This window comes from Calidris pugnax, unplaced genomic scaffold (genome assembly GCF_001431845.1).
Source record: "Calidris pugnax isolate Ruff unplaced genomic scaffold, ASM143184v1 scaffold2, whole genome shotgun sequence".
NCBI lineage: Eukaryota > Metazoa > Chordata > Aves > Charadriiformes > Scolopacidae > Calidris > Calidris pugnax.
In genome coordinates this window covers 3,251,991-3,275,712 of record NW_015090766.1, presented here as the reverse complement: position 1 = coordinate 3,275,712, position 23,722 = coordinate 3,251,991, and the positions used below count along the sequence as shown (strand labels likewise).

Sequence of the window (23,722 nt, the reverse complement as noted above, 5' to 3'; positions counted from 1 at the left end):
AAGATCATCTAGTCCAACCATTAACCTAACTGACAAAAAAAACATCACTAAACCATGTCCCCCAGCACCATGTCAACCCGTCTTTTGAACACCTCCAGGGATGGTGCCTCAACCACCTCCCTGGGCAGCCCATTCCAATGCTTCATAACACTTTCACTGTAAAAATTTTTTCTAACCTTCCCTGGCACAACTTGAGGCCATTTCCTCTGGTCCTGTCACCTGTGACTTTGGAGAAGAGACCGACCCCCCTCTCTCTACGACCTCCTTTCAGGTAGTTGTAGAGAGCAGTAAGGTCTCCCCTCAGCCTCCTCTTCTCTAGGCTGAATAACCCCAGCTCCCGCAGCCTCTCCTCATAAGACTTGTGCTCCAGACCCCTCATCAGCCTTGTTGCCCTTCTCTGAACCCACTCCAGCACCTCAATGTCTTTTTTGTGGGAAGGGGCCCAAAACTGGACACAGTACTCGAGGTGAGGCCTCACCAGTGCCCAGTACAGGGGGACGATCACCTCCCGAGTCCTACTCACCACACTGTTCCTAATACAGACCAGGATGCTGTTGGCCTTCTTGGCCACCTGGTCCCACTGCTGGCTCATGTTCAGCCGACAGTCGACCAACACGCCCGGGTCCCTTTCTGCCAGGCAGGTCTCCAACCACACTTCCCCAAGCCTGTAGCGCTGCCTGGGGTTGTTGTGACCCAAGTGCAGGACCCGGCACCTGGCCTGATTGAACCTCATCCCATTGGTCTCAGCCCATCGATCCAGCCTGTCCAGATCCCTCTGCAAAGCCTCTCTACCCTCCAGCAGGTCGACACTGCCACCCAGCTTGGTGTCATCTGTGGACTTACTGAGGGTGTACTCAATTCCCTCATCCAGACCATTGATAAAGATGTTAAAGAGAATTGGCCCCAGTACTGAGCCCTGTGGGACACCACTCATGACCAGCCTCCAACTGGATTTGACTCCATTCACCACCATTCTCTGGACCTGACCCTCCAGCCAGTTTTTAACCCAATGGAGAGTATACCCATCTAAGCCATGGGCAGCCAGTTTCTCCAGGAGGATACTGTGGGAGACTGTATCAAAGGCCTTGCTAAAGTCTAGGTAAACAACATCCACAGCCTTTCCCTCATCCACCAAGTGGGTCACTTTGTCATAGAAGGAGATCAGGTTTGTCAAGCATGACCTGCCCCTCATGTACTCATGCTGGCTGGGCCTGATCACCTGGGCATCCTTCATGCACCACATAATGACAGTCAGGATGATCTGTACCATGACCTTCCCAGGCACTGGGGTCAGACTACAGGCCTGTAGTTCTCCGGATCATCCTTCCAACCCTTCTTGTGGATGCGTATCACGTTTGCTAGATGCCTGTCAGCTGGGATCACCCCAGCTTGCCAGGACTGTTGCTAAATGATGGAACAACCTCCAACATTCCCACTGCAACTCAAGTGAAGACTGAGTAATAAACAAAAGTTTGCTAATGCAAATCTGCTTTGTGTAGAAGGACCATGTTATAACATTGTTATATATAATGTAGTTACATAAAGCAATATTACAAGTAAATATATTGGAATCTTTTGGCAAAAATAATTTATGTAATGAGTTGTTTCCGTGGCAGTCTTAGCTCAGAACCCAATGGCACTATTTAAAATCCTTTCAAGAAATTCCTCTTAATAAAGTACTGGCCTTTGCAATATGCAATGATGTTGAAATTTGTTGAAGTAGCATGTTTGTATTGCATTTTAGTATAATATTGCCATTTTTTGGTGGCCAAAGCAGATGAATAAAAAATATTATTTCCTCTCTAGTTGGTCCAATAAAAAGTACAATTTTGTACTTTTGTGATGCACTAACTAAGGGTTAAATTTCAGGGAGCTTACCAGCTGTTCCAGTATGAGCAAGACATCGTTTTAGCTGCTAGCCTTAAAGCAACTGGAATCCTCCTAAAAACACTCAACTTGCAACAGAGGTATTTAATACTTACCTCTAAATAGGGAATATAAACAAAATTTTCCTTGGTTGTATATCATAGAATCATTTAGGCTGGAAGGGACCTTCAAGATCATCTAGTCCAACCATTAACCTAACTGACAAAAAAAACATCACTAAACCATGTCCCCCAGCACCATGTCAACCCGTCTTTTGAACACCTCCAGGGATGGTGACTCCACCACCTCCCTGGGCAGCCCATTCCAATGCTTCATAACACTTTCACTGTAAAAATTATTTCTAATATCCAACCTGAACCTTCCCTGGCACAACTTGAGGCCATTTCCTCTGGTCCTGTCACCTGTGACTTTGGAGAAGAGACCGACCCCCCTCTCTCTACGACCTCCTTTCAGGTAGTTGTAGAGAGCAGTAAGGTCTCCCCTCAGCCTCCTCTTCTCTAGGCTGAATAACCCCAGCTCCCGCAGCCTCTCCTCATAAGACTTGTGCTCCAGACCCCTCATCAGCCTTGTTGCCCTTCTCTGAACCCACTCCAGCACCTCAATGTCTTTTTTGTGGGAAGGGGCCCAAAACTGGACACAGTACTCGAGGTGAGGCCTCACCAGTGCCCAGTACAGGGGGACGATCACCTCCCGAGTCCTACTCACCACACTGTTCCTAATACAGACCAGGATGCTGTTGGCCTTCTTGGCCACCTGGTCCCACTGCTGGCTCATGTTCAGCCGACAGTCGACCAACACGCCCGGGTCCCTTTCTGCCAGGCAGGTCTCCAACCACACTTCCCCAAGCCTGTAGCGCTGCCTGGGGTTGTTGTGACCCAAGTGCAGGACCCGGCACCTGGCCTAATTGAACCTCATCCCATTGGTCTCAGCCCATCGATCCAGCCTGTCCAGATCCCTCTGCAAAGCCTCTCTACCCTCCAGCAGGTCGACACTGCCACCCAGCTTGGTGTCATCTGTGGACTTACTGAGGGTGTACTCAATTCCCTCATCCAGACCATTGATAAAGATGTTAAAGAGAATTGGCCCCAGTACTGAGCCCTGTGGGACACCACTCATGACCAGCCTCCAACTGGATTTGACTCCATTCACCACCATTCTCTGGACCTGACCCTCCAGCCAGTTTTTAACCCAATGGAGAGTATACCCATCTAAGCCATGGGCAGCCAGTTTCTCCAGGAGGATACTGTGGGAGACTGTATCAAAGGCCTTGCTAAAGTCTAGGTAAACAACATCCACAGCCTTTCCCTCATCCACCAAGTGGGTCACTTTGTCATAGAAGGAGATCAGGTTTGTCAAGCATGACCTGCCCCTCATGTACTCATGCTGGCTGGGCCTGATCACCTGGGCATCCTTCATGCACCACATAATGACAGTCAGGATGATCTGTACCATGACCTTCCCAGGCACTGGGGTCAGACTACAGGCCTGTAGTTCTCCGGATCATCCTTCCAACCCTTCTTGTGGATGCGTATCACGTTTGCTAGATGTCTGTCAGCTGGGATCACCCCAGCTTGCCAGGACTGTAGCTAAATGATGGAAAGTGGCGCTGCAAGAACTTCTGCCAGCTCCCTCAGTACCCTTGGGTGGATCCCATCTAGGCCCATAGACTTGCTTGTATCTAGGCGTTGGAGTAGGTCCCTCACCACCTCCCTTTGGATTACAGGGGCTTCATTCTGCTCCCTGCCCCTGTCTGCTAGTTCACGGGTCTGGGTACTTTGGGAGCCCCCTACTCCAATACTACAGACTGAGGCAAAAAAAGGCATTCAGCCTCCTCCTCGTCCTTTGTCACTACATTGCCTCCCATATCCAATAAAGGATGGAGAGTCTCCCGAGTCCTCTTCTTGTTAATAATATATTTATAGAAATTCTTTTTATTGTTTTTAATGTTCAAGGCCAGGTTAAGTTCTAGCTGGGCTTTGGCCTTCCTAATCTTTTCCCTACATAAGTTTACTACACCTTTGTAATCTTCCTGAGTGGCCTGCCCCTTTTTCCAAAGGCCATAAACTCTCCTTTTTTCCCTGAGCTGTGACCATATCTCTTTGTTCAGCCAGGCCAGTCTTTTCCCCTTACAGCTCGCTTTGCAGTGCACAGGGATGGCCTGCACCTGAGCTTTTAAGACTTCCTCCTTGAAAACCACCCAACCTTCCCGAACTCCTTTGCCCTTCAGGGCTGTCTCCCAAGGGACTTTCCCAACCAGTGATCTGAACTGGCTAAAGTCTGCCCCCCAAGAAGTCCAAGGTGGAAATTTTGCTAACCCCCCTCCTTATCTCACTAAGAATTGAATACTTCATAATTTCATGGTCACTAAGCCCAAGACAGCCTCTGACCACCACATGTCCCACTAGTCCCTCTCTGTGAAGAGTAGGTCTAGCGAGGTGCCTCCCCTGGTTGGCTCACCTACCAGTTGTATCAGGAAGTTATCTTCCATACACTCAAGGAACCTCCTAGCCTGCCTGCTCTCTGCTGTGTTGTATTTCCAGCAGATATCTGGTAGGTTGAAGTCCCCAGCCACAACAAGGACTGATGATTGAGAGACTTCAGCCAGCCATTTATAGAATACCTCATCTGCCTCCTCATCCTGGTTGGGTGGTCTACAGCAGACTCCCGACACAAAATCTCCCTTGTTAACCTTCCCCTTCATCCTTACCCATAAACACACAACTTCATCATCACTGCAATGTAGCTCTATACAGTCAAAACACTCCCTGACGTACAGAGCCACACCCTCACCTCTCTTTCCTTGCGTATCCCTCCTGAAGAGCTTATAGCCATCCACCACAGCATTCCTGTCACGACTGTCATCCCACCATGTTTCTGTGACAACCTTCCCCTTCATCCTTACCCATAAACACACAACTTCATCATCACTGCAATGTAGCTCTATACAGTCAAAACACTCCCTGACGTACAGAGCCACACCCTCACCTCTCTTTCCTTGCGTATCCCTCCTGAAGAGCTTATAGCCATCCACCACAGCATTCCTGTCACGACTGTCATCCCACCATGTTTCTGTGACGGCGACTACATCATAGCTGTCCTGCTGCACAATGGCTTCCAGCTCATCCTATTTGTTGCTGGATGCAACAGATATAAGACTGAGCTCTTGGACAGATAAAATTCAAAACAGAATAAATGGCAAGGGTAAGAGATGAGTCTGCAGCTCCTCAGAACTAGACCGAATATAAACTGAGAATATGCATTTTCTTCTTGGAAACTTATACATCAGCAAACTGGGAATCTTATTAATAGAAAAAAGCTGGTTTAGGTATCCAGAAGTCATTTAAAACTATCACTTACAGTTTTCCCCTCTGAGCTCTAGGAAATTGGATTAATGATATACACAAATGAAATTTTATAATGTGGAGGAAACAAAAAAAAAAATCCCTGTGATTTTTCATGTCTCAAAGCTACGTTATTTTTCCTTTTAAATATTTGGTATATCAAAAATGTGAGATAACATAATGAGATACAAAGATTTTATTAACAGCTCTTTGAGATGTTTCATGAATAATTTGTGGGACAAAAAATCACTATCACCTAATCACTATCCCATCCTAGTACAAAAGCTTTGGGATCACATGAAAACACAGTTCACTGCTTCCCATGGGAATATGGGAATACATGCTCTTGGATATTTTCAATTATAGCTGTTACTAATGTACTAGGACTAACTGATACACAGTGACTGTACTTCAACCATGAAGTCAGAGACTAACTGCAAACTGATCCAGAAGCCATTCCCAAAGAAAAACCCCTGGCTCGTGATTTTTCCGCTATTCCTGGGAAAACCAGACCTGACAACTTTGAGACAGAAAACAACTCCATTTTGCAATTTTCTTTTTTGTTTACTTACTGTCCACGAAAATATTTGCTATTCCACAAAGAAAGAATCATATCAAAAATATTCTTATCTGTATTCCAATCCAAATTTGATCTGTTCAAGTGCATAGGTGATTATACCTAAAAGCATAATTTAAAATATCTGAGAATGGATTCAAGTCTATCTTCTCTCTGATTGAGAGAAAAGTATTCCATCCTAAATCAGGCAAAACATGAAGATGAACTTCAGCTCCTGCAGACATTTTAAGCCAGAGACTGCTATTGCAGCAATACTTTTTTCACTGAAAATATTCTTATCATCTCCTGTTCTCTCACACCTTTAAAGCCCTCTTGTGAGAATCAAAAGTAGTCAAAATGTGGCTCACCTGTTTAGCTTCTGCTGGATGATTTGTTGGTCTAAACTTGGCTTCAATTCTGTCTAAGGATGAAAGACTCATCAGCATGCATGTCACTGCGAACCTCAACCATCCATCATTACTCTCAAGTATATTTTAGCTGTGATATTTACCTACTCACTGCTGTTTTGTAAACAGAACAGAAAATGAAGAATACCTTAACTTAACCTTTCCAGAGACCTTACCTGCTGATTTAGTACCCAGTCCTCACTCCTTGCTTAGATAGAGCTCCTAAACCAAACCCACATTGATTATTTTTGCTGTGAAAATTTAGCAGCTAGACAACTAAATTTTGAGAGGTTTCATTTTGAAATAGGATTCCAAAAGTTCAAAATATCCAAGACCTTTCATAATGTCTTATTAAAATAATGAACATTTCCAATATATATTAGTGTCTACGCCTGTGTGCATATATACTACATGACATAAAAGCATAGCCATTTGCAGGCATACCACCTTACAAGTCAACAAAGATAGCATTATACAAATCCAGATAAAAACTTCTCTGTAATTTATGCCTTAACAACAAGCACAGCTCTATTGCACTACTAATGGGTGGTCTAACAACACAGAATATTCACTGAGGCTGAAAATCATTAGGCAGTTTTGGCCAAAAAAAAAATGCTGAAGAGTTCAGTTGCACAGTCCTGGAGTGGCTTTTTTGTATTACTTGTTTTTAAACTACATGGATGAATCTGTGTCTCTGGAGAGGTTAGAATTACTGTTGTGGTGCAGAATGACTGTATAAATAACATCATCAGCTAATTAAATGTATTCATTTTGTTATGCAGTATCTCAAAAGGAAAGGTTCAAATACAGGTTTCTCCAGATGAGTATTTAGTACAGTCTTGTCCACTCTCATTTAATGCATCTTGAAAAAAAAAAAAATGAACAAGAGTTTACTGTTAAGAAGAGGATGGTGAGTGCTATAACATTGTGTTTGAGGCAAGACCTCCAGCAAACAGATTTCTAATACTCACTATCCCTTTCAGTCAAACGTTTACATAAAAAAGCAGAAATTTAAACACTGAAAGGAAGAAAGTAACACTTTGGGTATAAGCTAGAGAGATGAGCATATTGGAGGGAAAGTGAATAAATGTGAATGACATGAAAACTACTGAGGAACAGAAATCACACCATTTAAATCCAATTGAAAGAACTGTAATGCTACTAGAAGCACCTGAAACTTTCTTGTTTCCCAAGAAAGGTCTGACATGGTTTCTAAGTAACCCTCTACAGAGAATTGGTTATGAGTCATTTGGCTTTGAGCCTTTATTCAAGAAATAGACTTTATTAACATTCATAATCATTTTTTTCTTGGTGATCATTTCCATTAACAATGCATAATACTACAAGAAGAAAGAAAAAAATGTATTAGCCTTTATCTGCCTCAATTGTTAAGCAGCGACTTCTTAAAACCTTATGTTTACTGGCTTAGGGTAGCCTCTGGAAGGGACCTCTGTCCTTTCCTCTTTCTTCCACATGACTTTGTAGAAGGTGTTTGTCCATTAAACTCTCTGACCCATCAGATTTCCATGGGCAAAGTGCTGAAAAAAATATTAGTGTTTATTTTATGTCCATTATCTCCTGCTCGTATCTTGTTTATAATTTGTTGGTGTATTTAGCTGCCAGGTTGAAACTATAAAATATATCTCAATGTCAGTGGGAAATTCTGTGTGTAAATTATCGTGTTAGTAAATAAATCAAAAGCATTACTAATAGAATAGAATAGAAAAATGAGTAGAAAAGTCTAGCACTGATTTCTGTGTTTCAGGATGCTCTCTCTTCCTGGTTTTCTTTGTTAAACTTATGATAACTACGGAGGTGGAGGTTTTAGTCTTTACCTTTTTTTGAAAGTTTTGAGCTCTTAAGTCTACATAAGGAATACCAGTCACGGGGAAAGCTTAGGACTACCAAACTTAGAAACAAAGGCTGAGGTATTAGTATACCCGGGTGTATGGACTCAACTACAAGTGCCTCATAGTGAACCCAGTTTCTTCAGCTTTCAAAGATACCACTAGTTACAGCAATGCTCTTACTTCTCAGAGAAGTAAATCCCCCTCAAACGATTACAGCCTTTCAAACAAGCTTTTTATATTGTAAGATCAGAAAACACAGGAAAGCCAAACACTAAAATTCTTGTTGTTATGTAGTTTAAAATAGCAAAGGCCAAAGTATGCAAGCATTAAAAATTTGTTTCTCTAAAAACCCTGATGACATGTTGGATACACCACTTTATTAAATGGGGATCATTACTAAACTCATTACAAAATTCAAAAGATGAATTTTATGCAACTTTCTGATTCTTTTTTACCACAATCTTGTGTTTTAATTCTTCTTGTTTAAGGTTTACAATTCTGTGATACTTCTATTTCTATTAACTTGTAAGGAACATAAAACACCACCTATTCTCATAAAGCACTCTCCATCTACTTGAATACCAGCAATAACTACCTTATAGTCAGATAACAAAAATGTGTCAGTTTTTTCCCAACTTTGAGCTGTACTGGACACATGGTATTGCATACAGTTCAGCAAGTACAATTACTGCCAGAGAGCTGTAAACATTTAGAGGTGACTGTTTACTGGAAACAAGTGAGAAGACAATTACCAGCAAATGAATATGTATATCCATGGATTCTCATTTCCCTGCAATATAGTTAGAAGGTTGTCCTGGCTCTGGCAGGGATAGGGTTAATCCTCCCCAGGACCTAGCAGGGACACAGGTATCCCATCCCATGTGAGCCATGCCCAATCTATAGCCGGGAGCTGGCCAGGGCAGAGGGCAGGAAGTCACAGCTTGGGAGCGGGCTGGGGAATCCTAGTCGGGTTGGTGACCCGTGATACCGTAATCGTGTTTGTACATTCCTCTGTCAGTGTTATTGTTGTTGTTTCTGTTGTTCCCTTTTCTGTCCTGTTTAACTGCCTTTATCCCAACCCACAAGTTCCTCCGTTTTAGTCGAATCTCCCCTCACGGCTCTGAGGGGAGGGGTCAAGTGAGCGGCTGCCACGTGGTGCTTCATTTCTGTCTGAGGCTAAACCTCGAATAAGACTTAAACAGCTGAATATCTTGAATCCACTTACCAATTTCCACTGGGAGATCGTTGATTTGATTTTTTGACAATTCCAGTACTCTCAGATCTTGAAATAATGCAATGTAGGCTGGAATGGTTTGTATCAATGTATTGTACACATGCCATTCTTTCAGATAGGTCTGTTGTTTCAGAGAATCTGGGAATTCCTGTAAATGAAACAAAAACAGGTAAACAGAAAGCATCAAGCTGGAATTTTGTTTACCATGTTTCTAGGTACAGGGGGAAAAACTTCCACAGCCAAATGTCAACACTTTGCCTTGATTATCTTGATGTATGTAGAACAGCAGTTTGCCAAAGCCTCATAGGAGCTATTTGCTTTTGAACAGCATTGCAGCTGTCTGTCACTACATATTAATTTTTTAACTGTTAGTGCAATTTTTTTGCTCTAAAACAAACATATATGAAGCACTCAAACTGTTGGTGTCTCCCATATTATGTCCTTTTTCCAGCTGGAGGACTTTTTATAAAACACATCTCGGTTCTTTAATTCACACATCAAGATACAGTAAAATGCAACACAGAACAGAAGAGAGGGTATATGGAGAATATCTAAATAAGGTTTGTAAAAAAAACCAAAAAAAAACAGGCATGTGTTAATATCTGTAAAGTGTTAATGTCTGTAAAATATTAATGTCTGTTAATGTCTGTAAAAACAAAAATGTCTTAATACCTGCCAGTGTTTCAAAATCTGTTTGCCAAGATGGAATACAGTCCAAGGAGCAGAAACATTTGAGATAGGATGTATACATATCACCTTTTCAAAGTATTTTTTCAAATAAGTGACAACTTCCTAAAGGTATTCCAGCAATGTTTGAAAATTTTTACTAAACTTACACAATAAAAATATTCAATTTTTAAATCTGTCCATAATTGCAATTAACTCTTGCTTTAGCCATGCAGAATATTTTTCTTTAAGAATTCTAGAGTTGTTCCAAATACACAGCAAATAAATTTGCTTCTAAGTAATTTTCAGACTATTCTATTTGTCCAAAGTCTCCAATATGTAACAGTTACTGAAACTAAAAGTTATTGAATTCTTACAAAATTGCTTTAGTTAATTAGTATTCAGATGTATTTGTTTGAATTATGACATCAAATTCTTTGAACTTGAAACAGAAAGAAATCAGTTCATGAAGTTGAAGGTCAGATGATTTAAACTCCACCTTCTTAAGCAGCACATAATTTACCAGCCTGTCCTGGGTTTTATATCACTGTGCATTGGTAACACCTGGAATTAATTATCTGGATGAGATGCTGTCACTATCTTTGCTTCATAAGAAGAGATGTAAGAATTTCAGCCTTTAGTGCCTTTCTAACTTCGAAGTTTGTTTCCTGTGCATGAAAAATATGACACAGTAGGAATTACTGGGTTTTATACAGAGGACATGGTCGACTTTTTTTTATCCTTTTAGATTTTGTAGGTTGCCCAAGACATTAACAAGCATGATGCGCTTTAATTGTTTTTTATTAATTCTGAACTTTTGAACTAGGAATAGTGCTATTTAACTCTTAACTAAATTAAAACATCTAATCTTATTGTAATGAAAGATATACTGGACTTTTGATCATAAGCTGTTCTTTGCTTGGTTGTTGCTGCCTCTAATTTCAATTATTTTCAAATTTACACATGCAGACACTTAGCCTATATATGTAGTTCTGCTTTGCTACCTGCCCTTCCATATCCGATATGGATCGTTTCATGTCTTGCTTTATTTTCCCACTCAGTGTGTATTGCATTGTGCTCCATCTTCTGTGTTTGTCAGTTTATGGCAGTTAAAAAATAAAATGCCTGAAATACCTAAAGGCTGGTAATGAGAAATCTATCCACATTTCTGGAGTGAGCTTCCACTCCACCACCTTCAGGATTGCACATTTTTCTGCAGCAATATATAAAAATAAATATCAACTGCAAATTCAATTAGTATTATCTTTCTCACCTGTACAAAATTGAAAATGCAGCACATAGGGAATAGCATTTAGCTGGAGCATCACAGATGCCACTGTAGGGAAGAACCCTGATTCACAGAAGAAGCCAATGCAGCAGCATCATACTGGAGGGAAAAAGAGGTCTAGGTAACAGATACCATTTGCCACTGTATTTCTCCACAGCCCAAGTCTGTCTTTGTCTTTCTACTGACCTACTTTTTTTTTGCACTTTGTCACAACAGACCATCTCCAGCTCCTTACCAGCAGATACAACAAGGAGCAAAGGGGAATGCTTACCCTTCTGAAGCCAACAGCCTTGCTGTTCTCCCAAACTGAAGGGGGTATCTCACAAACTTCTTGATACATTGAAAACAGTGCAGCACGTAAACCACTCTCTTAGATCATAGACCAAACCCCATCATAATTTTAGAATAATTAAGCCAAAATATTTTTTATTATTATTAAAGTGGAAAAGATTTTTAAAAATCTTGATTTTTGTATTAAAAGTAAAGCACCAAGAAATTTCTTGTGTGACAACCGAAATAAATTCAAACAGGACTTCAAAAGAATGGAAGGAGGTACCATTCTTCTACCAATTGCCCTGACTTACTTTTCTTTCTTGAAATGATTTCTTTATATCTTATAATCTTATTTACAATTTTCAGTTTGTCCTGGCTTGAGGTCGAACTGAACCATCTTCCTTATCAGTAATTTTATTTCTTAGCTAAGCTGCTTCTAACTCTCTGAAATTAACAGCATATTGTGCAGAAAACTGTTCCTGTTCAGACTTATTGCCATAACAACCAAGGTCAGCTAACTTCATTATTTGCCCCACTGGAGGGTCAGAAACAGAAAAGCATAAAGTGGACAGGAGGAGTGGACAGGACAGGTGACCAAAAACTGACCAACAGGGTATTTCATCCCATCTGCCACATGCTTGGTATAAAAGGGTCAAAGGGTCAGTGTTTCTTCAATGCCTGAATTCCAAGGAGGACCCTGTCAGGGCCTTTGATCCCAATCCATGCGTTCCTGACTCCGGAACTGGAATCCAGTTCCCTTCTGTCACTGATTTCAGTCTGGGACTTCACCAGTGCCTGCCAGTGATGTCATCCTGGGATCTTGATATGGTTTTGTATATACTACATCTACTTCACTTTTTTATTATTATTTTATTATAAATATTTTATTACAGTAGTTTTGTTTCTTCTCAACTCATAAATATCTTTATTTCTCCTCCATCTCTCCTTGGAGCAAGAGGTGAGGGAGGGCATCAGCTTTCCGTCATTGGTCAATCTGGCACAAACCACCACACAAGTATAAGTTTACAAATACTTTGCTGTAGTGTGTTTTCTTAGCATTCTCTGTCTTACAATACATTTTTTTGTGTTGCTGAAACATAAATTGACATGATATTTTACTTCATTTACAAGCTACATAGGGGTGGGAACTGAAATTTGCACAAGATTTACATTTGCTTTACTCTCCAGTTCCGTTGTGTTCTTTTGTAATCTTCTGTTGCCACGCTAAAGCTGGCAGCCTGCTGATAAATTGCTCCACAAAGACTGACACTTGGAGGATAGCCAGTCATTTGCCTTTTAACAGCAAAACTCAGACTCCCTTGATTTTGGGAGGGAGGAAAAAAAAAAAGAGAAGGGTATTAAAAGGAAATAAATAGCAAACCTGTAACCATTGCTGATTGATTATACTATTTCTAATTAGGAGATAATTTACTTGCTAGACGTGAGCCTGAACTAAAAGCGTGATAAAAGCTCTGTGAAATTTCAATTTTGTTTCCTTTCCAGCTCTGTAGTTTTATCTGTCATGGGCCAACCCAAAACTTTGGATCCAAATCTCCCTCATCTTTGAGAAAGTTTGGAGCTAATTCTAACTATTCCAAACTAATATGTCTCAGGGCCATCCTTACCTGACTGGGTAAGGAATATTATAGTTTTTTAGGGGAAAAAGATCTTGAGGTAAATAAGCATGAGGGATTTTCTCTGTCCATTCAATACAGCAATTCTACTTAACCCTTAGCGGCAAATAAATACCTTACTAACAGCCGAGAATAAGAAATGGAATCTTTTTGCTCTCTGTGAAAATAAACAGCATGATAGACGATAAAACTGGAAGAATAAATACAAATGTAATAATCAGTTTCCTGCCTTTTTCTATGAAGAAATGACATGCAAGAAGGTCATGATTTACGAGTAAAGAATTTGACCATTGGTCATTCATTTACTTGTTGTGCGCATTTTACACTAAAGTTATTTAAAGCAGGTATTCATCCAGGTCCTCTGCTTAGGTCAAGTAACACAGCCAAGAACAGTCCTGCTCTGTATTCAAGTGAACATCATCACCTTTCCTTTACCAATATTGATAACAAAAATTCAAAAATTTGTTTTTCCTGAATATTTTCTGAAAATAATTTAAAATTCACCGATCCACTAGAGAATAGACATTCATTAGCTAGGAGCAGAAAGTAAACACTAAGAGGGGAAAAACAGACTTAAATTCATTGAAAAATTCACATGAATATTCATGGCATTATTTTGCCACAGTTTTCATTCTGTTCTAATAGCAGTGCTATTTCTCTGAAGAACTAATTTAATTCAGTGGATACATGTTTACATGTACAAAGGATCTCAAGTGTTTCATCAACTCTTTATTATTCTCTCCTAGGCAACTGATTCCAACACACAATTCAAGGCGCCAAAGTCTTCATATAGCTCCTTGCTATATAAGCAAAATAGGTTTGCCTGGAAAACTCTCAGATAAATAAGAAGTTTATCTGAAACATACCTTGGGAACCTCAGATTACTTGTGGCCCAGTTCACCATTCTTGTGCTGCAAAGTCCCAAAGGTTTTGCAAACACAGAAGAGTTTAGGACACTTGCTGCTGGGGTAGCACAACTGGATTCTGCCCATTTTTTACAAAGAGAAGAGAAAAGCCTGTCTGATTTCATTCACAACATCAGATATTAAGACTATCCCATTTGTTATTATAAGGCCTTTTCCTTCCTTAATAGAAATATTAATTCATTATTGCTCCTAGCTGGCAGAAATGTATCACCCAGGGATGTAGACACTTGAGTCATAAATGTTTAGTTGGTATGTAAAAGAAAAAGCAAGGACCACTGAACCTTAAGGATGCTGCCACACAGCCTCTCCAGGTGGAGCTCTGACAGACAAGGCTAAAACTATCTCATCGCTGCAGTTACCAATCATTGTCCACAACCAGAAGCTAACCATCCTGGGCGGGCATAGCCAAACCAGTACAAAAGTTACAGGATGACTTTCAGATTCAGAGGGACTCATTGACTATACATTCTTCAAGCATAAAAGCTTGATAATAATCCTACTTACAGCATTGTAGTTCAGAAGATTTCTATTCAGTTAGTGTGATCATGCTGTTAGAAAACCATCGTGACTTGAGATTGGTAGAGGCTCAAACTGCATATCCCAAAAAATTAGCTTAAAACTGAATGTTAACTATGGATCTGCATAAAGAGAATACAATTCCTCAAAATTCATATACTGTAAAATCAAGCCCTTCTCTTCTAAACTAGTACTCTGTGCCGATTTGTCTAAACTAATATTCATTGTATGAGCTTCATCTTTCCTCAGATATGTTAAAATAATTACTTTACAAGTACAAGGAACAGTAGGTCTCCACCTAATGAAAATACATTATCATTTCAATGACATTTGAGAAGTGGGGAAAAAAGTGGCACAGAGGTACTAAGGGAAGGAATTCCTATTAGGAATTCAAAATGTGTTATCTGCTCTGATTTTCTTCCTTACAGTGGTTCTCAGAAGGGGATACAAGATGATTTTCAAAAAAGCACTATCCGGGTGATTTTCAAAGTAATTGTCCCAGCTATCCCAGCTTTACAAAGCCCATTTTTAACCTCGTACTTAACAGTGAAGAATCAGTGGGCTAGATGCACTGTTATACTGTATAGATGTGGAGCATGAGACCACAGACAGCCTAGGCACTGATTAGTGCCCAGCGCAAGCTACCATTCTACTTGACTGCAACATTGAGAACAACACCTCAGTTGATTTGTGGACTCGGCTCATTTGCTGCTGAAGTTTCCAATAAAAGCCCTTACAATGAGATCTATGGGAAGAATCTAGTAAGACCACTTGCTTTGGTCTTCAAAATCCTTATGCAGGGGATTACTTCCCTGTGAGACTTCACAGCATCCAGAAAGAGAACTGACACAGCCCAGAAGCAAGCTCAGTTCTCAAAATTAAATCTGTAAATCATACCAGCAACCTACTTGGATTTAGCTATCAACTGTCTAGAGGATGTATTACTGCTTCATTGATGAGAGGAAAGGGGAAACATAATGGAAACACTTATCAGCTAAAAGCCAGTGAGACAGAGGATTCAGCAGCTAGCTCCCAATGGACACTTTACAGGTCTGTGCTGTTTGCTTCTGCCAACACTAAGTGGCCAGCCAACAGTAAACCTGTTTTGTGTTTGTAACAGCAAAGCTGCTTGTGTCCCTGTAAAACTGCACAGGCAATCCCAGCTCTGACTTCTCCTAGTGTCTGAGTGCTCAATCTTCCAAAAGTTCAATTTGTAGATGTATTTGTGTGCAAATCACATTACAAAAGCAAAACCACAATTAATACCACAGCTCCCAGCTACATAACATACAGGCATTTCTGAGAAAACTATCACATGTTCATAAATCTTTTCACATGCAAATTGCCAGTCTGTGCAGCTTTGGTTGTAAAGTCTGCAAATTCATTTTGCCTAAGTGCATCTTTTTGTGAGAGAGTAATAGGGCAGCATGTCACTTCTGATTCTGTCTTTGGTTAAGAAGGAGTAGTTGGGATCCAAAAAAGAAAAATAAGTGGTAAGATCTGTATAACCAATGTAATTTTTACAAAATTCCAGCAAGAAGGGGAAATACAATTCTTTCATAACTTTATCAAGTGCATTTTCACATTTTTAAAGTAATATTCAGCTGTCACAGCCTGGCAATGTTCTTTGATTTTGAAGGAGCATTGATCTTCTCTAAATATAGCAGCTTGGATTTTATCTTTGTCTGCAGACACCTGAACTATGCCACAGTATCTTGTTGAAACAAGAAGCATGCTTTAACCAGGCTGGAGCTGGACAATGAGGCACAGTGGTTGTATGATGTGGTCACGGTGAGCATATGATAAGGAGACAGAATCAAAGCGCATGGTAGTTAGTAGCGTCCTGCTCAAGGTGGCATAGTGTACCTAACAGTACATCAATATCTCTTAAATGAGATCTTTCAGCATGGCAAATTGAAATAAAGGGCTCTGGAAAACTGAACAGATTATGTATGTTTGCTTTTACCCCCTAATGTAAAACATATGGTGACAAAACAAAATATTAATGATTTAGCAAAAGATAATAAGTAAGAGAAAAGTTTTGTTAAGGAGCTCTCTGTTCCCTGACTCACTGAAAACATTTGCAGTTGCTACTATACCAATGTCTAGCAGTGTCTAAGGAGCTGTAATATCTCCTTTTTTTTTTTTTCCTCCTCAGGTACTACCACACAGGAAAGTGTGCAGTATAAGACTACACAGCTTTAACATACTTTTCAATGTCCAAGGTTCTTGAAGGATGAGACATGATAGTTCTCCAGCAACCAATCCAACTGCATGAATGATTGGCATCACTTGAAGGAATAGTCTTCTTACTAGAACTGGATGGGAACCAGGGTTTTCTATTTTCTAGAAATTTCATCTATTTTATGTTTATTCAGAAAAAATCTAAAGCCAGAACAAAACCACCCAAAAGCTGAAAAAGGAAACACCTTCATATTCAAGATCAAATCTGGGACAAAGGTACATTTCATGTCAATCAAATGAATTGTTTTAGTAAAATTAAGTCACTTTATCAATTGACTTTTTAACTTGCATTTTTTAATGGAAAATCTCAAAATTATGTTTCATATTTATAAACTACACAAAAGTAAAAATTTGATTTTTACTTTCTAATTAATGAAGTAGTGCATCTCCAAAATACATTTCAGTCAAAGCTTTAACAGCTCTAGAAACCTTCAGACCAACTCTAATCCACCTCTTGCTGAATTTCAAAACAGCATTTATTCAGAGTTTACTTCCAAACTGATATTTCACATCAAACATAACTGCAAGTAAAAAGTGCTTTTTTCAGCAAGACCATTGTGGATTGATGTTAATATTTGACCTGAGCAGAGCTTCAGTAAAAAGTTATCAGACCATTAAAGCAAGAAGACAGATCTCTAAGTAATAGAAGACATCCACAAGCCAGCAAAGATGAATATTATTTTCATCTCTTTCCATCCATCGGGGAATTTTCGAGAAAGATACCTTATTGCAATATGATTGCTTATACCAAAATTTTTGAGAGGGCTAAATTACATGTATCAGTAGAGAATTTAAAATAAGCACATTTAAAAACTAAACCACTGGATCAAGGTAAGATAGGAAAAGCTTTCATCACTTCTAATACTGTGAAATAGCATCAACTTCATATGTATTGGCAAAAAAAAAGAGTTTTGGGGGATTAAAAGTTGCAGTGCTATGCTACCCAAACTCTTTAACAATAGGAACATATTTTCCATTATATTTACCATCCATTGCTCTCCGGAAAGCTGAAAAATAAACTTGTTTTTTTCCTTATTTTCTTCATCTGACAAATTATGCCTCTTCTGGAGCCAAGGAGTCTTTCCATAAGTGTCCAAGATCTTCTCATCAGTGTCTACAAAGCCATTCTTAAGGTATTTTGATTGAGGAATACCTTTCTTCCGGCACTCTAGTATGAAATTCCATTCCTGCTTTATCCTGAAATAGTGCCAAAAAAGGTTTATGTGAATCAGCTGAAACAATACGGCAATTAAGTCTTAAAGCTTGATCTTTTTTGGCACAAGTACTTAACAAAATATAATTATGCAGCTAATGTATTGGCCATTTTTAAAGGGAAAAAAAAAAAAAAAAAAAAGGTATTCCTGGAGTTATGCTTAGATTTTCTAGACTTAGATGCAGATTTCATTTAGTGACTATAAAACAGTGACACCCAGGGAATGATAGTAAAGTGGAGACCAAGTACACTGTAATAGAGAACAGCATGTATGATGCCCTTTATTTCAATAGAGTAGAAAATTTTCACAGAATAAGTTATATGTATAAACAAAATAAGGACCTGGTGATATATGCAAAATTTTTCATTTAGAAAAATGTTATTTTAGAAAGTAAAAAGTTAGAAATATTCCTTTTCCCCTGACTGTTCTTGTTCAAGTATAATGATTATTTTTTTTTTCACATTATCTTCCAATATCATCTTAGAAAGTGTAGGTAAGGGTCAAAGTTGACCACATGTCAACTAATTTCACATTCAATTTCAGTCTAACTTTAGGCTCACCTTCAGGGCAAACGTCTACCCTTATAACTTCAGGTACAAATTCAATGTGATATAATTAAGTATTGTTAAAATCCTGTGCTTTAATTTAAGAGAAATGTATTTCGCCTTAGTCAACTAAGGCACAGGTTGGTTGACCACTAGCACTGAAGAGAGCCTTCCTTATAATGAAATAGGACTCTGCAGAGACCCTTGCATCATAAATCTGATCTCCTGATTTGAATGCTAGATTTTTGTGGGTTTATGTGATCTCCACCCTCTGGCAGAAATTTTAAGCTAAAAGACTTGAAGAAAACTGACAAGTGAAGAAGAGCACAAAGTTCAAGATAATATGCCCCCTAAAGAAAGTGAAAAATGGCATGTCCTAGGAAGAGAATCAGGTCCAAGTTTGTAAAATTCAAGTAGTAAGTAACAAAACCTTTACATTATTCCTACCTAAGCATGAAATTGTCTCTAAAATGCTAAGATATTAAAACAACGGCACATGAAACTGAATGTCTGCTTTCAAGTCACATACAAGAATTCAGTCACAAACTTGGGTACAAGAAGTACCTTCCAGGCTTGGTGTTAAAATAAGTAATTTTTGGACACTCATAGTAAGGTATGGGACAGAAACTGCAGGGCAGAGTTTATTTATGAGAATATGATGCCACAAATTAAAAGTCATATTTGACTCCATGCTATCAAAATAAATCATTACACAACAAAACTGCATGCCTAAGTAGGAAAGGTATTACTGAGACAGCTCTAAGCTGCCCAGCACAAATTATAGCACTTACTAAAACCCTAGAGTATGTTAGAAACAAAAGCAGAGAGCACAACACCACCACCAAGACCTCACCTATATGCATACACACAGCACACTGACACGCTGCAGACAACATACAAGTTTGTAAACTATGTATGACTTTATCAGAGCAGCTAGCCTAAGAGACCACAAGAAGCCCTGATTTAGTTTCAAAGAGCAGCACACTATACATGGACCATCAGAGAATTACAGAAAGTTCATTCTGTAATAATTACTGCAATGTTTTCCCATGCAACATTTTTGTAAAGAGAAAATAAGGAAGAATATTTTCTACAAATATATCAGAAGTGAGCTTCATATAACAGTGAGGCTGGTTAAAAGTACAGTTCACTGGGTAAGGCGGTGGCAGACTGCATGACAACAGCACAACATCAGAGTAAGTTCACTCTAATGAAGCCACTGGAAGGATCTCTTTCTCCCCTCATTTCCAAAAATAGAAAGATAAAAAAAAGGATAAAATGGCACTTAGAAATTATAAGGCAGTATAAGCTCTTATAAATTAAATGTGAAAACACAAAAAAAAAGCAAGTGAAGTCACTTATTGTAGGTATATAAATGAATAGAAAAAGGAATTCTAGCGTATCAGAAGCAGAAGATCTCTGAGGGAGACATTGGGAGCAATAACTTATCAAGGTATGAAAATACTAGTGAAGGAACAGTTAAAGAAGTTATTGAGAGCTGCAGAAAAGTTACTGATCCTTGGCTTCATTTCAGTTTTCATTAGAGAGATCAGTAAGTTCTTTACAAGTAGGCATCTGGAGGACTTTCTGAGATTTGAAGTGTCAATAGACGAGGCTTCAAAATAAATATGTGTATATATTTGAAGTAAATGTCATGGTTTCTCTTAGTGTCTAATTGTGAACTGGTTTATACCACAGCAAGCTGTGATGAGTAGATCAGTTAGGAAAAAAAGTACTGGACAGATAGAAAACATGTCCAGCAACATGCTTAGCTCAAGGGGTCCCTAGAGGGGCACTGACACTGCCGGTACAGTCAAGGAAGAGTACACCACCAACCCATAACATCTTAAAATCTTTTCTGAAGCTAATTGATATAATGAAGACAGGAAAATAAGTTAGAGCAGACACAGCTCCTTAGCCCATTTTGTGATTCTTCAACATTCTGCATCTGATACTTCTGGTTACAGAGGGAGAGACACCCAAGTACCTGATCTCTAGCCCTACCAAAGAGTATCCCCTTCAGCTGCATTCTGGAAGTACTCAGATAACAGAATTTTCCATGCCAGCAGACATGAAACACCTCTTTCAGACGCTTTGATACATGAGCCAATTCAATTTTTAGCGTTGATCTTGCTTATTCAATCTGTCATTTAAACCCCAAAGACTACCAGCACAACAGAAGGTAGACAACGCAATAGTAAAAGATCCCTAGGAAAAACTAGAAAATAACACTTTCATATACTATAAGAAAAATAAACAGACCAAAACCACCTACTCATCCTTTTTCCAAAACTCATCTACCAGTAAGCATAGCTAATTAGCTAGAAAAGCTTTGTCTTACTGCGGGTGGGAGGTAAAGTGGGCAGGGGAAAAAAAAAAAAAAGTTAACTGAATCCCCAAGGAAGAGAACAACAAAAGGATCTGAAACATTGAAAGGCAAGAACTGAAAATGACTAAAACCCTGACATTCCTTTTTTTCTAAAATCTTCTAAATAATCCTAGCTTTACTTACCACTGCTGTACTGCTGTTTCTCACATCCTCCTCCAGTCCTCCACATACAGCTTTTCTGTCCCTCTGTGAAGCTTAACTCTGCATTACTGCTCTCTCATTTCCATGGAAATCCTTCATTTTTTACCGAAGTAATAATCATCTCAGCTCCGAGCATAATTCAATACACTGAAAAAGCTTGCCTCCAAGATGCCCTCTTTTGTGTTTATTGCTCTTCATTTAAGCAAAAATATGACTGATCTGTTCCTCGTAGCATAAGTTCTAAGAATGTTAGAAACTTAAAAAACAGAAAGGAGGTCAAAAAGTCTAATTGTCGATAAAAGTAAGGCACTGAGCCGCTATACTACACCTCAGTGCTGGTTCTGTCAGGTAGACTCCAGGAACACAAGGCCAAAGGGCTCACATCTAAAATTTTACTCTCTCACAACAAGGAACATAGAAAATGGCAAGAAGATGAAAGAATAAACTGTCCTCTGACACCTTACTGACAACATGCTCAAAACAAAAATCTCAGGAGGTCACAACACATTGTTAGCCAAATAAAACAAAATGCACATAACAAAAACTGCTGTTAACCAAATCAGTCAGTGAAATATTGACCTCAGAAGAAAGCCAGGCATAAAAATTAAACCTATTTAGGAATTCAACGTGGATATCATGCAGTAATGTGGAAATCCTGTGTAAAATTTCTTCTTTACTCATATATTAAATAATGGCAATATGCTCTTAAAGCTTTTAAAGAATGCCCACTTATGATCACCAGGCTAATTACTGTGCTCAAGCCCATTTTGAACAGATGGAAAGTGAATTAATAATGGAGCTAGAAACATGCGTAATTTTGTACATCTCAGAATGAAAACATGATACATCCCAAGGGTGGAGGATCTAACAATGTATAGCCCCTGTTTGCACCTTTTGTGTGCACATTAACCAAATGAATGAATGTGAGTCTTCCTGGCCTGGAGGTGTGACTTACATCAAGCTGGTATGTATCATTAAGCAAAGATTACAAAGCTGTAATTTACAGGTTACATTTGAGATCAAACCAAAGGGATCTATTCAGCTACATGGTTGTTACTCAGCAATGTCATTGGCAAAAAAATATTGAGATGATGGTACTTCTTAAAGGATCTTTATGAAAATAAAGACCATTTTGAGCCTTCCTTTGGTAACAGTGATCAAATAAAATAGAATTGCCACCACATTTGTTGAATATGGACGCTATTGCATGAATCTTCAAGAAAGACAGGAAAAGCATTGAAACCAAAATGGCAAATAGAAAAAAAATTATCCACATTAATAAAATCAGCCTTTAAATATGCTAATATAGAGAAATTAAATTCCTCATCTTGGCACTTTAAAGGCTGCTGATATTCCTGGAACACATTTTCACATATGACAAATAAATGAGTTAGTTTCAAAATCACAGCCCTCCTGAAGTTTGTGTCTTTTTATAACTATTCAGCAGTTATACATTTTAATCTTCCTCTAGAGCTTGATCAAACAGTGACAGTCAGATTAAAGAAACAACTATCATTTTCAATATTCAAAAAGAGCGTGTTACTCAAGTAAAGCCTAACTTAGGTGGGAGTATGAGCACAAAAAAATATTTTTTCTAGACATAGGACTCAGATGAGGTCTAAGGCTCTAAGTCAACTAAACACTCCAGTATTTCCATTTCAATCATGCAAATAGTCCAACTAATTTTAAAAAAGGCTGATTTCATGCCATTTATGTTTGTCAAAAAAAAAAAAATTATGTTTCATACCTTTACACCTGTAAAACAAAAACATATTTGTCAATAAAGCAGACTGTAAATGGTATAGAGGAAAGGTTAATTCTGGCAAGCTATTTCCCAATACATTTCTGTTTTTCAGTAAGCTTTCATGACAATACACTATAGATGTCAAAAAGGATTAGCAGGAAAAAGGAATATTCAAGTATTTCCCTTTTGGTTAGTACTGAACTTGTCTTCAGGTAATCATTTCCAAACATTACTTCCCTACTGGAGTGTATCTGCTGCAAAGAGATTTAACAACATACAATTTTATTTTTTTTTTTAATTATGAATATTTCCTTTTGAGGATATGGGAGTTCCGTGCTTGGCATTTTAGATTCTCCAGCAAAATCATGAATCAAATTAACCTGATCGAAGGAATTACTGTAGAATAAATTCAGTGATGTGACCAGCTTGGAAGAATTTTTGCATTAGTGAGTATTTCAGAGCCATTCTAATAAATGAGGTATAGCTCGGTTTCTTTGAATGGTTCTTCCTTCTGCAGTTACTAACTGCTCAGTGTCCAATTATCAACCTTTGAGAAAAATCTATGCTTCTTAGGTAAAGGAAGGAAATTTCATTAGATGGCACCATTTTGTCTAAATCAGGATGGAAGAAACAGCCAGGGCACTACATGGTGACATCAGTTTAGTACTCTTGGGTGATGGTGATGTCTAAATCAGAATGACTAGCCACACATTAAATAATCCTATGGAATTCTTATAAGAGCAGTAGAGTTAATCTGGAGCTCAGACCAGACTGATATTCCTGATGGACGAGTAACATTTGCTTCAAATTCAATTGGTTTGATTTAATTTCAATCCCTCTGACGGTGTCTTTCATGGCTTTTAAAGG

At 38.8% G+C, this 23,722-nt stretch overlaps 1 protein-coding gene across 1 annotated transcript in view; it reads right to left on the bottom strand.

Annotated features, from left to right (window-relative positions):
- The window catches only part of LRRC2 (leucine rich repeat containing 2), a 71,839-nt gene that overhangs the window by 33,435 nt on the left and 14,682 nt on the right, over positions 1-23,722 (bottom strand). Inside the window, exons 3-4 of the mRNA XM_014936010.1 lie at positions 17,809-18,019; positions 9,267-9,423 (exon numbers count right to left, since the gene is read on the bottom strand). Of these exons, the coding sequence (XP_014791496.1) occupies positions 9,267-9,423; positions 17,809-18,019 (368 nt within the window). The remainder of the gene's footprint in view (positions 1-9,266; positions 9,424-17,808; positions 18,020-23,722) is intronic.